The following is a 12065-nucleotide window of genomic DNA, read 5'->3' on the forward strand; positions in this document are numbered from 1 at the left end:
ATGATAATATGGGCTGCTATTTTTTTTGTGTGCTGCCTACAGGAGCGTGAGACGCACACTGGAGAAGGGGTTTCATAACTTCTTGGCTGGGACGCAATAGCCTCCAACTTTGCAAAAGACATGGCTTTCTGGCGTGCTGCAAATCGCCATTACAGGCTGTGAATAGTCACTAAATCAGGAGGTACCCCACATTTTTTTTTTATAAATATTGCTGTTCCTATTTTTTTTTAATGCTGAAGGTACAAGTTGCCAGATGTAATAACGTGACATTTTTCAAGTCACAGAAAAAGCAGATTTAAAAAAATAAAAAAAATCACAGAAACAACAGAGGTGCATCAGGCAGGCGAGATAAAAAGGCGTGCGTTCCTGTCATTTATGTCTTTTTTGCCCAGCCTATATCATGGGACCTACATGGATCATTTAGAAATTTACTGTGTCATCGCGCTGAGCCCGCAAAAAATGCGGGTCCCAGGGAGCCTTTAGTTAAAAAAAATAAATAAATTAAAAAAAACAAAAAAAAACAAATCGGGTTCCTGACTGCTTTTCTGGTTCCCATCTAAATTAAGGTTTTCTGTAAATCTAACAATCTAGCAGCTACATCCCATGAAGTCTGTAGCAGATGACATTGGCCCCCACACGAAAAAAAAAAAAATGAAACACATTGATTCAAATTCATTGCACTGCAGCCTGCCCTGCTGTGTCACTGCATCACTGTATCAGGAAACGGCATGTAGCAGGGGCTGGGGCAGAGGCACACATGTGGGCAACTCTCCCTTCCGTGGTGCAAACATAATAAGCTGGCCTCCCCAACACTCCTGGCGGCCTGGTGCGTGCACTATAGCACGCTTGTACAGCCACTCTTCCTCTAGCCGTCCTGGAGCACCAGTCTCCCGCTCATAATTAAGCCACTGCCCACCTACACTTACCGGATGATATCTTCACTCAAGGGTGCAGGGGCCATCGTCATCACGTCAGTCCCTGTGGTGCAGCAGCATGACACTCATGGGGCGCCAAAGAGGTCTGTCTGCTTTTTGTTGGCGGTAGCCAATCATTTAAAGAGGCAGGGATTGGCCGCAGCGGAGCAGGTCCATCCACCCTTTGCGAAAAAGTGAGTCCCCGGGCCCTCGATATCGGGTAAAATACGCGCTATAGCGCATATTTGCGATCACTGTATGTGTAAGGTAAAGTGGGTGTCCTTATATTATGCTGCGACAGCATTGCAATCCCATTGGATTAGCATACTATCGCAGTGAGACTACGTGCGTAATCACTATTGCAGTTGCGATCTGTAATGCATCAGGCCCAAAGCCTACAGCTATTAGTAGCAATTTTGGGGGGAACCCACGCTTTTTGTTCCACCGATTTTGTGACTTCCAGCCTAGGCGTTCAGGACAGAAGGTTTTTTTTTTTTTTTATTGTTTTCTTTACAAAAAATGGTGAATCCACACAGAAACAGGCAATGTTCTTGTCTGCAGGAGAATCCAGTTGAGCCCTGTATTCTGGGGTTTCACATACTGCCCTCTCCTTATCTGACCTATTAACTACTACAGACAATTGCAAGTTTCAAGGGCCACCTCAGTGGACAAGTACACATTTACGCAAATGTAAAGCATAAAACACACATAATGAAAACACTGTATAAAGCACTGTATGCCCTTTTTTGGCAGCTTGTAAAAGATCCTCCCAGAGTCCGTCTTACCTTGTTCCTCAGCATGGTGTGATTGAAGGCGTAAATGTTTTGCAATTCATTGTTTACAGAGTCAACATATTCTCGGTTGAATTCAGCATTCCACTGCTGGATAGTTTTGCCGGAAACGTCATTGACCCCTTCCACAGGACACAGCAGCAGCAGTAAGAGGCAGAGGGGTGACATTTTCCTGTGGCTTACTGTGGAGGAGCGCAGAGTTCCTGCAGTCCTGAGCACCTTCCAACATCAGCAGGACTTCACACCACACCTTATGCAATCACAGGGCTGCATGTCTGAGTCACCAGCAGACGGATTAGCACCTGCACAATACAGATAGAGGGGATCCATCCATTAGACACTCATGGCACAATGCAAGGTAAAAAAACAAATCCTACAATACATCACATGCATACACTAATACACTAATAGGGGTATTAAATATGGAGCGAACAGTCATTTTTTGCGATAATTTCGCAAAAAATGACGTCATTTTTCGCTGGTTTTGGTTTTACACTGTATTCAATTTCAAATACTTTTCGCAGGTTCAAAAAGTCTGAAAAAAAACGGGGATAACTTTTCACCACTGAATAGGTTGAATAGGTGGGGAAAAAAGTGCAGGATTGGGGTTTAGGGGTGCAGGCTTAAAAAAAATAGCCTGCTCCCCTGGGAATAAGATTTTAAAAATAACTGTGTCAAAAAAAGTAAAAAAAAAAAATAGGGAGACCCAAAAGAATTAATTAAAAAATTGGGGTGGAAAAAAAAAAATCAAAAGGGAAAAAAAAAAAAAGTGTTTAAAAATAGGGAAATAGGTTCAGGGCTATTCTGCAAATATGCGGCAGGTGTATTCTAGAATAGATTATTAGCGGCAGGTGCATAGTTGCAGAATTTTTTAAAACTTACTTTAGGGACATAAAAATATGCTAGTACCCATTTTCGTGTACCCCAAATTTGATGGGACCAATTAAAAAAAAAGAAAAATATAACCTAAGTGCTCTTCTGCAACACTACTTCAATGTCGGGTAAAAACACCTGCTGCGGCTATTAAATCCCCAACTTTCATTTGCAGGCTAAAACGGGGGTACACAGTGATCCCCCATGTTTTTACAACTTTAGGGGGGTCCTACAATTTATTCAAGGAAAAATTCGGTTTTTTACGCAGATCCCACTTCGCAGTTTGCCGTTTTCGTAGCTTTTATATTGAATGCTGGGATAAAGCGGGCGCGCGCCCGATACTTTATCCCAGGAAAATCTCTGATGTGGAGCGAAAAGTCCAGTACGGACTTTTCGTTCCCATATTGAATATCCCTCTAAGAGGCGGCAGCTGAAAGGGCTCCGGACTCAAACCAAGTATATAATAATAATAATAATAATACACAAATGAACTAACTTTAAGTACTATTTCATAAGGTAGATAATACTAATAAATAAGTAAGAATAATAGGGATATTCGTATATCTAATACAGTACATTCTGGCATCTCATGGTCACCTGTAAGGGAGGAAAAAGCTCCTGTCTCAGAGTCACCAAACGGACAACTACAGTCCCTATCTATGGATTATAGTGACAGGCAGCAGGTGCCAGGGTTACCGGTGAGGGGCAGAGCCCACCTCTGTTCCAGCACACATAGACCTGCATTAGGGCAACACACAGTCATGTGCCCGGGGGAACATGACCCAGCACTGGGGGATGACACACAGACACTGGGATATAGGGACGGTTGTGTGGACACTTACGCCCTTTCCTGTGAATAACTCCCACGATCATCATCCTGCCCGTCCAGCTCCCATACGTCCCTCTCCGGGTACCCGTGTCTCTACCTCAGCCGGTACCCTCTGTTCCCCCACCAGCTGTCTCCGAGTACGACAGGCACCACAGAGAGCGTTGACTGGCTGTCTCAGTGTAGCCGGAAGAGGAGAGAACTCCGTACAATGACGTCGGCCTCCATCGTCCAGGCAGGTCGGTCACATGATCAGTTCCGTACAGTGACGTCACCCCCCAATTTCTACAGCAGATCGGGGATTGATCACATGATCAGCCACCTAGACAGTAGCGGTCACGTGGTGGATACGTCACAAAGGTCCTTTCTCCAACTAGGAAATAGCAGCAACCGTCTAGGTAGGGCAGGGGTTCCCAACCATGGTCCTCAAGGCACACCAACAGTCCATGTTTTAAGGATAGCCATATTTCAGCACAGGTGACTCAATTAGTACCTCAGTTATTTTGATTTAACCACCTGTGCTGAAACATGGATATCACTAAAACCAGGACTGTTAGTGTGCCTTGAGGACCGAGGTTGGGAATCACTGCACTTGGGAGTGTCAGGAAGAGCAAGGAGGGTTGTTTATTTGTCTCATGTGTAGTAAATATTGACTAATAATGTAACGTTTCAGTCCCATCACTCTGTTAATGCCGCACATTCGTTTTTACTGGACTGGATATACAGGTACAACTGAACTATCAGCCAAGCAAAGGAAGAACGTGGACAGCTCTGCAGAAATTGTTGGTTCCCTCTGCTTGAATTAAAAACCGTGGCATCAGGGTTGGAACGGATCATGGATCGCCAGGTCCCAAGGCATCCTTTGTGTAAGGGCCCAGGCATTGCCCTGTGCAGACCTCCTCTGGGCATGTGCAGTAAAGCCCTGCCATAGCCTTCAAGGCATACGAGGTGTGATTGAAAAGGTCATGGCCTAAGGTACAAGGATTTATTTGTAGGCAATTTAACTGCATTATGTTTCAACATAATCCCCTTGTAGATGTACACACTTAGAGCAGCGGTCGTGGAGCATACATATGCTTGTCTTGTAGAAGTCAGCATCTTGTACCCTCAAAAGCTGATCAATGATTCAATGACGTCATCGTCCATGGCAAAATGGCGACCGCACTCTTTCTTCAGTTTACGGAAGAGGTAGTAGTCAGAGGGTGCCAAATCAGGTGAATAAGGCAGGTGTTCAAGCAGTTGGAATCCACAATTCTGGATGGCAGTCATGGCCACTAGTGACTTATGAGCTGGAGCATTGTCTTGATGGAAGAGCACCCCTCTTGTCAACTTCTCATGTCGGTTCTTCTTGATTTTTTTTTGTTGTAGCTGCTTCAAAAGATCAGCGTACTATATCCTGGTGACAGTTTTACCCTTTTCAAGGTAGTCCCGAAAGATGGAGGCACATCACCTTTCCAGCAGACAGCGCTGACTTTGCCTTCTTTGGAGCAGGAGATCCCTGATGCTTCCACAGTTTTGATTGTTCTTTAGTCTGAGGTTGGAAGTGATGCACCCAAGTCTCATCCATGGTTACAAATTGCTAAAGAAACCTCAGGATCTGCATCACACAGAGCCCGATTGGTCTTTGCCATAATGAGACGTTCCCGCTAAGAAGTTTTGGGATCCATCGAGCTGAGACCTTTCTCATTCGGAGTTTGTTGTAAATAACCGCATGAACACGTTCCTGGGAGATACACAGATGTCTGGCAATGTAACTCTGTGTTATTCTTCAATCTTCCAATGTCATGTCATGGATTTTGTCAATAGTTTATTGTGTGGTGACGGTGATGGACCTCTCGGGGTAGGAATCGTCTTCATGGCTCTCCCCTCCTCGTTTGAATTCTGCTGCCCATTTCTTAACCACGCTGTAAGAAGGAGCAGTCTCCCTTAGTGTCATGACCATGTCCTCATGGATCTTTGTGGGCGATAAACGCTTTAGTGAATGACGATGCGATGAGCAATTACGTCCATTTTTTTTAAATCTGTCATCCTGTCCATTTCGAATGTCCGTAAAAGAAAAACAACAGTTATTAACTTGAAACTTATTATGTAATCCTAAAAGAAGTTACATTTTATGTGAAAATAATGATAACTGTTTAGCACATTTCATACCTTTAGGCCATGAACTTTTCAATCACTCCTTGTATGTGCAGGGCACGCACAAATCAAATAATGCTTTTATGTGGGTATCTGTATTAACGTTTGGTCATAGATGTTTAGCATTTTTATTAATGTTAGTTAGTGGAGTAATTGCTGAAAATTATTTTCTGCCCCAATTTTTTTTAATCTTGTGTTCACTAGCACCTGTTACATATCACATATTATTTATCTGAATATCACCTTTATATAAATTGAAGACCCAATCATTACAGAGACCTATCATACAAATGTTGATTTTAACAACTACACAATAAGGGTATCCACCACGCAATCTGGATTAAGAACAACTGTCAGGGCAGTGAGGGATTATGTGATCATAAGTAAATATGTTACACACTATGGGGCCCATTTATCAAGTGAATTTGAGGTAAATTCTCCGAAAACACCTGTTTTCGGGGGTTTACCTCAAATACTAAGTATCCCCCGGATGTATGAAGGAGGGACCGCAGCAGGTATCTCCGATACCTGCTGTGATCCCTCCCATGCTGTTGGCAGCCGCCTCCCCCATAGGTTTCTATGGGGGATGCGATGCTGCCAAATGTATCAATATCGGGAATGCGAAGCATTCCCGATATTGTCCCCAGCAGCTAACGCCATCTGAAGATAGCGTTAGTCGCTGTAGTCTATGGCAACTTACCGCATAATTAGCCAGCGGAGGTATCTCACGAACCCTCCACCGGCAATGAGAGCCGCTCATGTGCAGTCCGTGGGACTGCGCATGCGCAGCAGCCCCGATTGCCCTCCGGTGACATCGCAGGGATGGGCTCCTTTCGGAGCCCGTCTCCTTGCATGTCCCAGATAATACATACAGCAGATAGGATCGCATTTTGCAATGCGATCAGTGGCGTTACTGGCATGCCCTGATCGCATTGCAAAAATGATCCTTGATAAATGGGGCTCTAAAAGCGCTACTGGGAAAAAGTCTATGCACAACGAAAATGTTCTTGTCGATGTTGCAGTCGATCATCTATTATATCAAACAATCCCAAGAAAAAATTCTGTACGTCAGGGATGGGGAACCTCCTGCCCGGGGACCTTAAAAGGCCCTCAGTATCATTTGGTCTGGCCCTCAGAGCTTTTTTCTGCTAGCCTCATTTGGCTAGCAGGGTGCCTAGAATGGCACACTGCAGCCAGAATCTATGCAGCAGGACTACCTGGAGCGTCCTTAGGATGCTTCAGACGGTCACACCGCTGCCCTTACTGCTCCCCGGAACATCCTCAGGATGCTCCGGGCATTGCTGTAATCACCGGCGATTGTGGCCACCCCCATGTGATATCACGTGGAGGGGGCATGGCCTAGAGCAGACCCGCAAATAATTATATATATACAGGTTGAGTCTCCCATATCCAAAATGCTCGGGACCAGGGGTATTTTGTATATCGGATTATTCCGTATTTTGGAATAATTGCATACTATAATGAAATATCTTGGGTATAGGACCCAAAACTAAACACAGAATGCATTTATGTTCTATATACACCTTATACACACAGCCTGCAGCTCATTTTATACAATATTTTTTATAATTTTGAGCATCAAAAAAAGTTTGTGTACATACATGAAATTAATTTATGTTTCATATACACCTTATACACACAGCCTGAAGGTTATTGTATACTGTATTTTACTGAAATTGTGCTTTAAAACAAGTTTGTGTACATTGAACCATCAGAAAGCAAAGGTTTCACATTCTCAGTCATACCAAAAATATTCCGTAATTCAGAATATTCCGTATTTCGGAATATTTGGATATGGGAGACTCAACCTGTATATCAAAATGGCCCTCGGCAGAAAAAAGGTTCCCCACCCCTGCTATAAGTGATCAAAGAGGATCTTATCTTCAGTGTAGCGATGATGTAATATCTAATCTCCCAAAAACAGCAATCGGCACTCAAAGAAGATGGAAATTAAAACAGCAATAGTGTAATACATCCAAAGCAAGATTTATTATGTCATAAAAACTCACAACATTAGGCCACTAAACGGCCATATTATGTGGATAAATATTAGAAGGTATATCAAAAGATATAAATAATGAATGTGCTATTAGGTTGGAACCGTACCGTGACTAGCACCTGGCTAGAAGTTTAGAATAGAGTTTTATGTGAGCGTTATCTGGAATTCTTCCCTTCTCCCTTCAGGCAAACTGCCAGGGTGTCCACGGTCAGTGGCGGACTGGGCCGGGGCAAGGTGCCAGATGCCCCCGGGCCGGTCCTATTTTCAGTGCTGTGGGCTGGCCTCTGGCACCTGTAGACAGCATTACATTGCGCCCTGTTTATTACCAGAGGGCCGGTTGAAGCCGGGAGCAACATAAACCCATTGTTTGCCTGGTCCAAAGTACAGCTGCAAGTGCATAAACATTGCCCCGCCCCTGTGTATGCCTCTCTTCTCCCCAGTCTGCTGTCTCTTCCAGTCCTTCTACACTGGCCGGCATCAGTGATGGCTGCGCTGCAGCCGCTGCTGTGCGAGCCCATACAGCGGCTTTACATACTCCAGGGATGAGCAGCTTAGGCAAAACCAAGGGTGTGTACAGGACCACCCCTTAGCAGTGGATTACCCTCGGTCCCGGTGTGCACAGTCGGGCAGCGGCCACTGCAAGCAAAGAATCAGGGGCAGATCTTTCACCATGACCACCGGATTAACACGTGGGCGGTGCGCCATCGGGTGAGGGGAGGGAACGAGGCACCTTCTCTTCTGCTCCCCTTCCCAGCTGTACCGCGTGGTCTGTTTGCCAGACTGCCACCAGTGTTGTCAGCCTGTTAGAATTAAAGCGATCCCTGCAGTGGCTGTGCTGACACAGATGTCCGGCAGCTTCCCCTGGTAGACCGGATCACCTGGAGATTACATAGAGAGGTAAGTTGTCTAGGGGTCCTATGGGTGCTACTAGGCCATGGACTGGCTGTCCAGCTGTGTTGAGACTACAAGTCCCAAAACATCTTGTCAACTGGACCACCTCTGGTGGAGACATTATGGCTGGATGGTTTAATATATATATATACACACTCTTGTACTTATGTAGTCAGATCGCAGTCCCCATTATCAGTCCTATGTACTAAACTACAAAAAGCAAAGCTTTTCAAAGTTTAGTCCCGTTAGTTTACACCATCGTCAGATGGTGTAAACCACTATTAGCCTATGGGGGCTCCAGGTGCAGGAGAGAGATCTTTCGATCTGTCCCCCGCAGCCAGTTGCGAAAGCTGACGCTGTGCGCATGCGCAGTTTCAGCTTCCCCCCGGGGAAGTCTTTCACTTCTGTGAAAGACTTCTCCTAAATGACATGGATTTAACTCGCGGGGACAGCGATTACCGCAGCTGCTGTCCCTGCGAGTTCCCCTTGGTACATAGCGGGGATATTTTCATTAAAAACGAAAATATTCCCAGCGAGATGGATACATAATATTTGCGGCTGTGCCGTGATTATTAGTATATAGACCCCTTAGCACTGTGGCTGATGCGTGCCGGTGCTCCTCTCTCTCTTCTGCTACTGCATCTCAGGTTCAGTATCTGCAGGTACAAGGGCCGGCAACCAGTAGTTCTGCTGTGCGAGTCTGACAGGTCAGACAAGTTGATATTTTTTTCCCTATGGGGGCCAAAGTGTTTGATTTTTCTGTGTCTTTTTCTCCCTGTGGGGGCCCCATATGTATTTTTTGTTTCCCTGTGGAGGTCAATGTGTTGTTTCCCGTTTCCCTGCGGGGGACAATGTTTGTTTATTTTCCTTGTAGGGGCCAAAATGTGTGTCTGTATTATTATTATTAATAATTATAATAGTATTAATTGTAGATCTAGTTGGATTGGGGGGGGGAGGCAAACGGCGCTCTGAAATTTCTTGCACAGGGTACTAGTGGACTTGGAGCTGACCCAAACCCCATAATTTTACAATAAACGTATTCAAAACTTGTGCTGTGATTGCAACTAGCAACTACAACTAGCGGATTTCTGCTCGCACCCTCTGGTGATGTGTAAAAAGTGATGATCGTAAAAGCCATCATTTCACTTCCATTGCTGACCATACATATGCAGCCCCCATTACCGGGAAGAGTTCTGGTGGAACCCTCTCCCCGGAAATTTATGCTGAGTGCAGACCATAGGCTACAGCAGCCAACGCCATATTTAGACACCGTTAGCTGCCGGGGTCAACCTTGGGAAATCTGACAGTTTTGCGGCTGCTGTTGGTAAAGGAGAAACTGCTGCAAGTATGGAGATATCTGCTTCGGTCCCTCCATCATACAAGATCCTAATATTGGCCCTCATTCAGACCCACTCGCAAGCGGGCGCACGTACGTTAGGCGTACGTACAAAAATATTTAAATTCAATGGCTCGCTCGTATTTTCGTTCGCATCTAAAATTCCTCCCTAAACTCTGACGACCCCTCCTCTAACTAACGAGCGTACGAAATAGCGAGCGTACATCCCCGAAATGGCTTGAAAGGAACGCACGCACACGTATAAACAGGAAGTGGCCTTGTCAGATGTCGATTACCTGCTCCTTTATTCTGCCTACCTCCATCAATCGTATCATGGCAATCAATGTATCAATTAGCTTAATTGTTTTTTTTTTTTCAACACAATGCAAGAAACTTTACTCTTGTCCGTGTTTGTGTTTACCCGCAGAATACGTACGGATGAAACATTCGCTTTTATTGTTCAAAAAACATGTGAACCACAATTAAACAATTGTACTATTGCTGTGGATCCCCGCATATTTCCCTGGGTTCATTTCTTTATTTAAATTTGCTTACGCATGTCACTGCATCAAGCCTATCCTAACTCTCCAGAGATTTCTGGCCCTGTCGAACACATGACTCATACACTAACCAATAAAATTGCTCCTGTTAATTTCCAAAATACATTAGCCAATCAGAAAATTTTTACACACTTTATCAAAAATGATTTTTAAGAAAAACACCATTGCCATCATGAGAGCCTCCGCATTCACCAGGCGTGAGCTGCTGGTGCTTACGGAGGTCATGGATCGCCGGATCACCAGCCAGCCTCAACCCATGACCAACCGGCAGAAGCGCTCCGCGTATGCGGAGGTACGGTCCCGCCTGCGGTCCTTCGGCTCACGCCGAAACATCGGGCAGCTGGAGCGCAGGTGGTCCGACCTGCAACGGCGAACGCCCCGCTTGCTGGCATGCTTTCGCATGCAGATCCTGGCAAGTAAGTGTTATGTATTGTGGTTTTCATGTTTGTGTTTGTGGGGCAAACTGCGTGTGCATGTTTTCCTGTCTGTTCTATTTATTATTTGTACTCATATCTGCGTCTGCATGTTTTCCTGTCTGTTCTATTTATTATTTGTACTCATATCTGCGTGTGCATGTTTTCCTGTCTGTTCTATTTATTATTTGTACTCATATCTGCGTCTGCATGTTTTCCTGTCTGTTCTATTTATTATTTGTACTCATATCTGCGTGTGCATGTTTTCCTGTCTGTTCTATTTATTATTTGTACTCATATCTGCGTCTGCATGTTTTCCTGTCTGTTCTATTTATTATTTGTACTCATATCTGCGTCTGCATGTTTTCCTGTCTGTTCTATTTATTATTTGTACTCATATCTGCGTCTGCATGTTTTCCTGTCTGTTCTATTTATTATTTGTACTCATATCTGCGTCTGCATGTTTTCCTGTCTGTTCTATTTATTATTTGTACTCATATCTGCGTGTGCATGTTTTCCTGTCTGTTCTATTTATTATTTGTACTCATATCTGCGTCTGCATGTTTCCCCTCTTTTTCTGAATTTTTAATTCTACTGCTTTTTTTTTTGGTTTTATTTTATTTTTTTTTATTTTTTTTTGTTTGTTTGCCCGGATTTGTCCATAAACTAAACGCAATTTATTTGACATATTTTAGGGGGACAGCCAAGACTCCGCCGTCAACGTCGGCGTTCCCGCCCACTCTCCCCAACCCCCAGCCAACACTCCACCCCAAATCTTTCCCCTATTCCCCACTCCTCCCCATCCTTCCCAGACCCTCTCCCGGAAATGTCGGGCCTCCTTCCCCTCCGTCCCACTTCCCCCTCTCCTCCACCCACCCCTCTTCCAATTACCCCCTCCCCGGAGTCCAGCATAACTCCGCCCCATTCTTTGGGGAATGACGGATCCTCCGAGGAGGATCATGGAGGTTTGGCCGGAGCTCCCGATTTGTTTCCCGGTATGTTTTTTATTTATTTTTTATAAAGCACAAACTGTTTGTATGTAATCATGTGTCGTGCCTTTCTTTGTGTTTTTGTGGCTTGACTTTTGTTGATTGTGAAGGTTTGCCTTTACCTCTTCCTGGTGATTTAAGCATACACATATCATACCTGTGGGAATTTGTACCTAGGCCTTGTATTTTTGCCAGCCCACCCTTTTTATTTCTGTTTTTGGGTTTAGGAGTGATTTGTTTTTTTTTTAATGTTTTTCTGTGGAGTCCCTATTGTTGTATTAACCCACACACTTTTCTCACCCACAGAGGAACAGAG

General features: G+C 44.6%; 1 protein-coding gene across 2 annotated transcripts in view; it reads right to left on the reverse strand.

Annotated features, from left to right (window-relative positions):
• SIDT2 (SID1 transmembrane family member 2) overlaps positions 1-3664 on the reverse strand; it is a 60979-nt gene extending 57315 nt beyond the window's left edge. For both annotated transcript variants that reach the window (XM_088456004.1, XM_088456003.1), the window contains exons 1-2: positions 3421-3664; positions 1700-2007 (exon numbers count right to left, since the gene is read on the reverse strand). In XM_088456004.1, coding sequence (XP_088312130.1) covers positions 1700-1873 — 174 coding nt within the window. In that variant the 5' untranslated portion in view covers positions 1874-2007; positions 3421-3664. The remainder of the gene's footprint in view (positions 1-1699; positions 2008-3420) is intronic.
• Between the last annotated feature and the right edge of the window lie 8401 nt (positions 3665-12065).

The sequence above is a fragment of the Taudactylus pleione genome, unplaced genomic scaffold (genome assembly GCF_031769625.1).
Source record: "Taudactylus pleione unplaced genomic scaffold, aTauple2 ptg000683l, whole genome shotgun sequence".
NCBI classification, from domain to species: domain Eukaryota; kingdom Metazoa; phylum Chordata; class Amphibia; order Anura; family Myobatrachidae; genus Taudactylus; species Taudactylus pleione.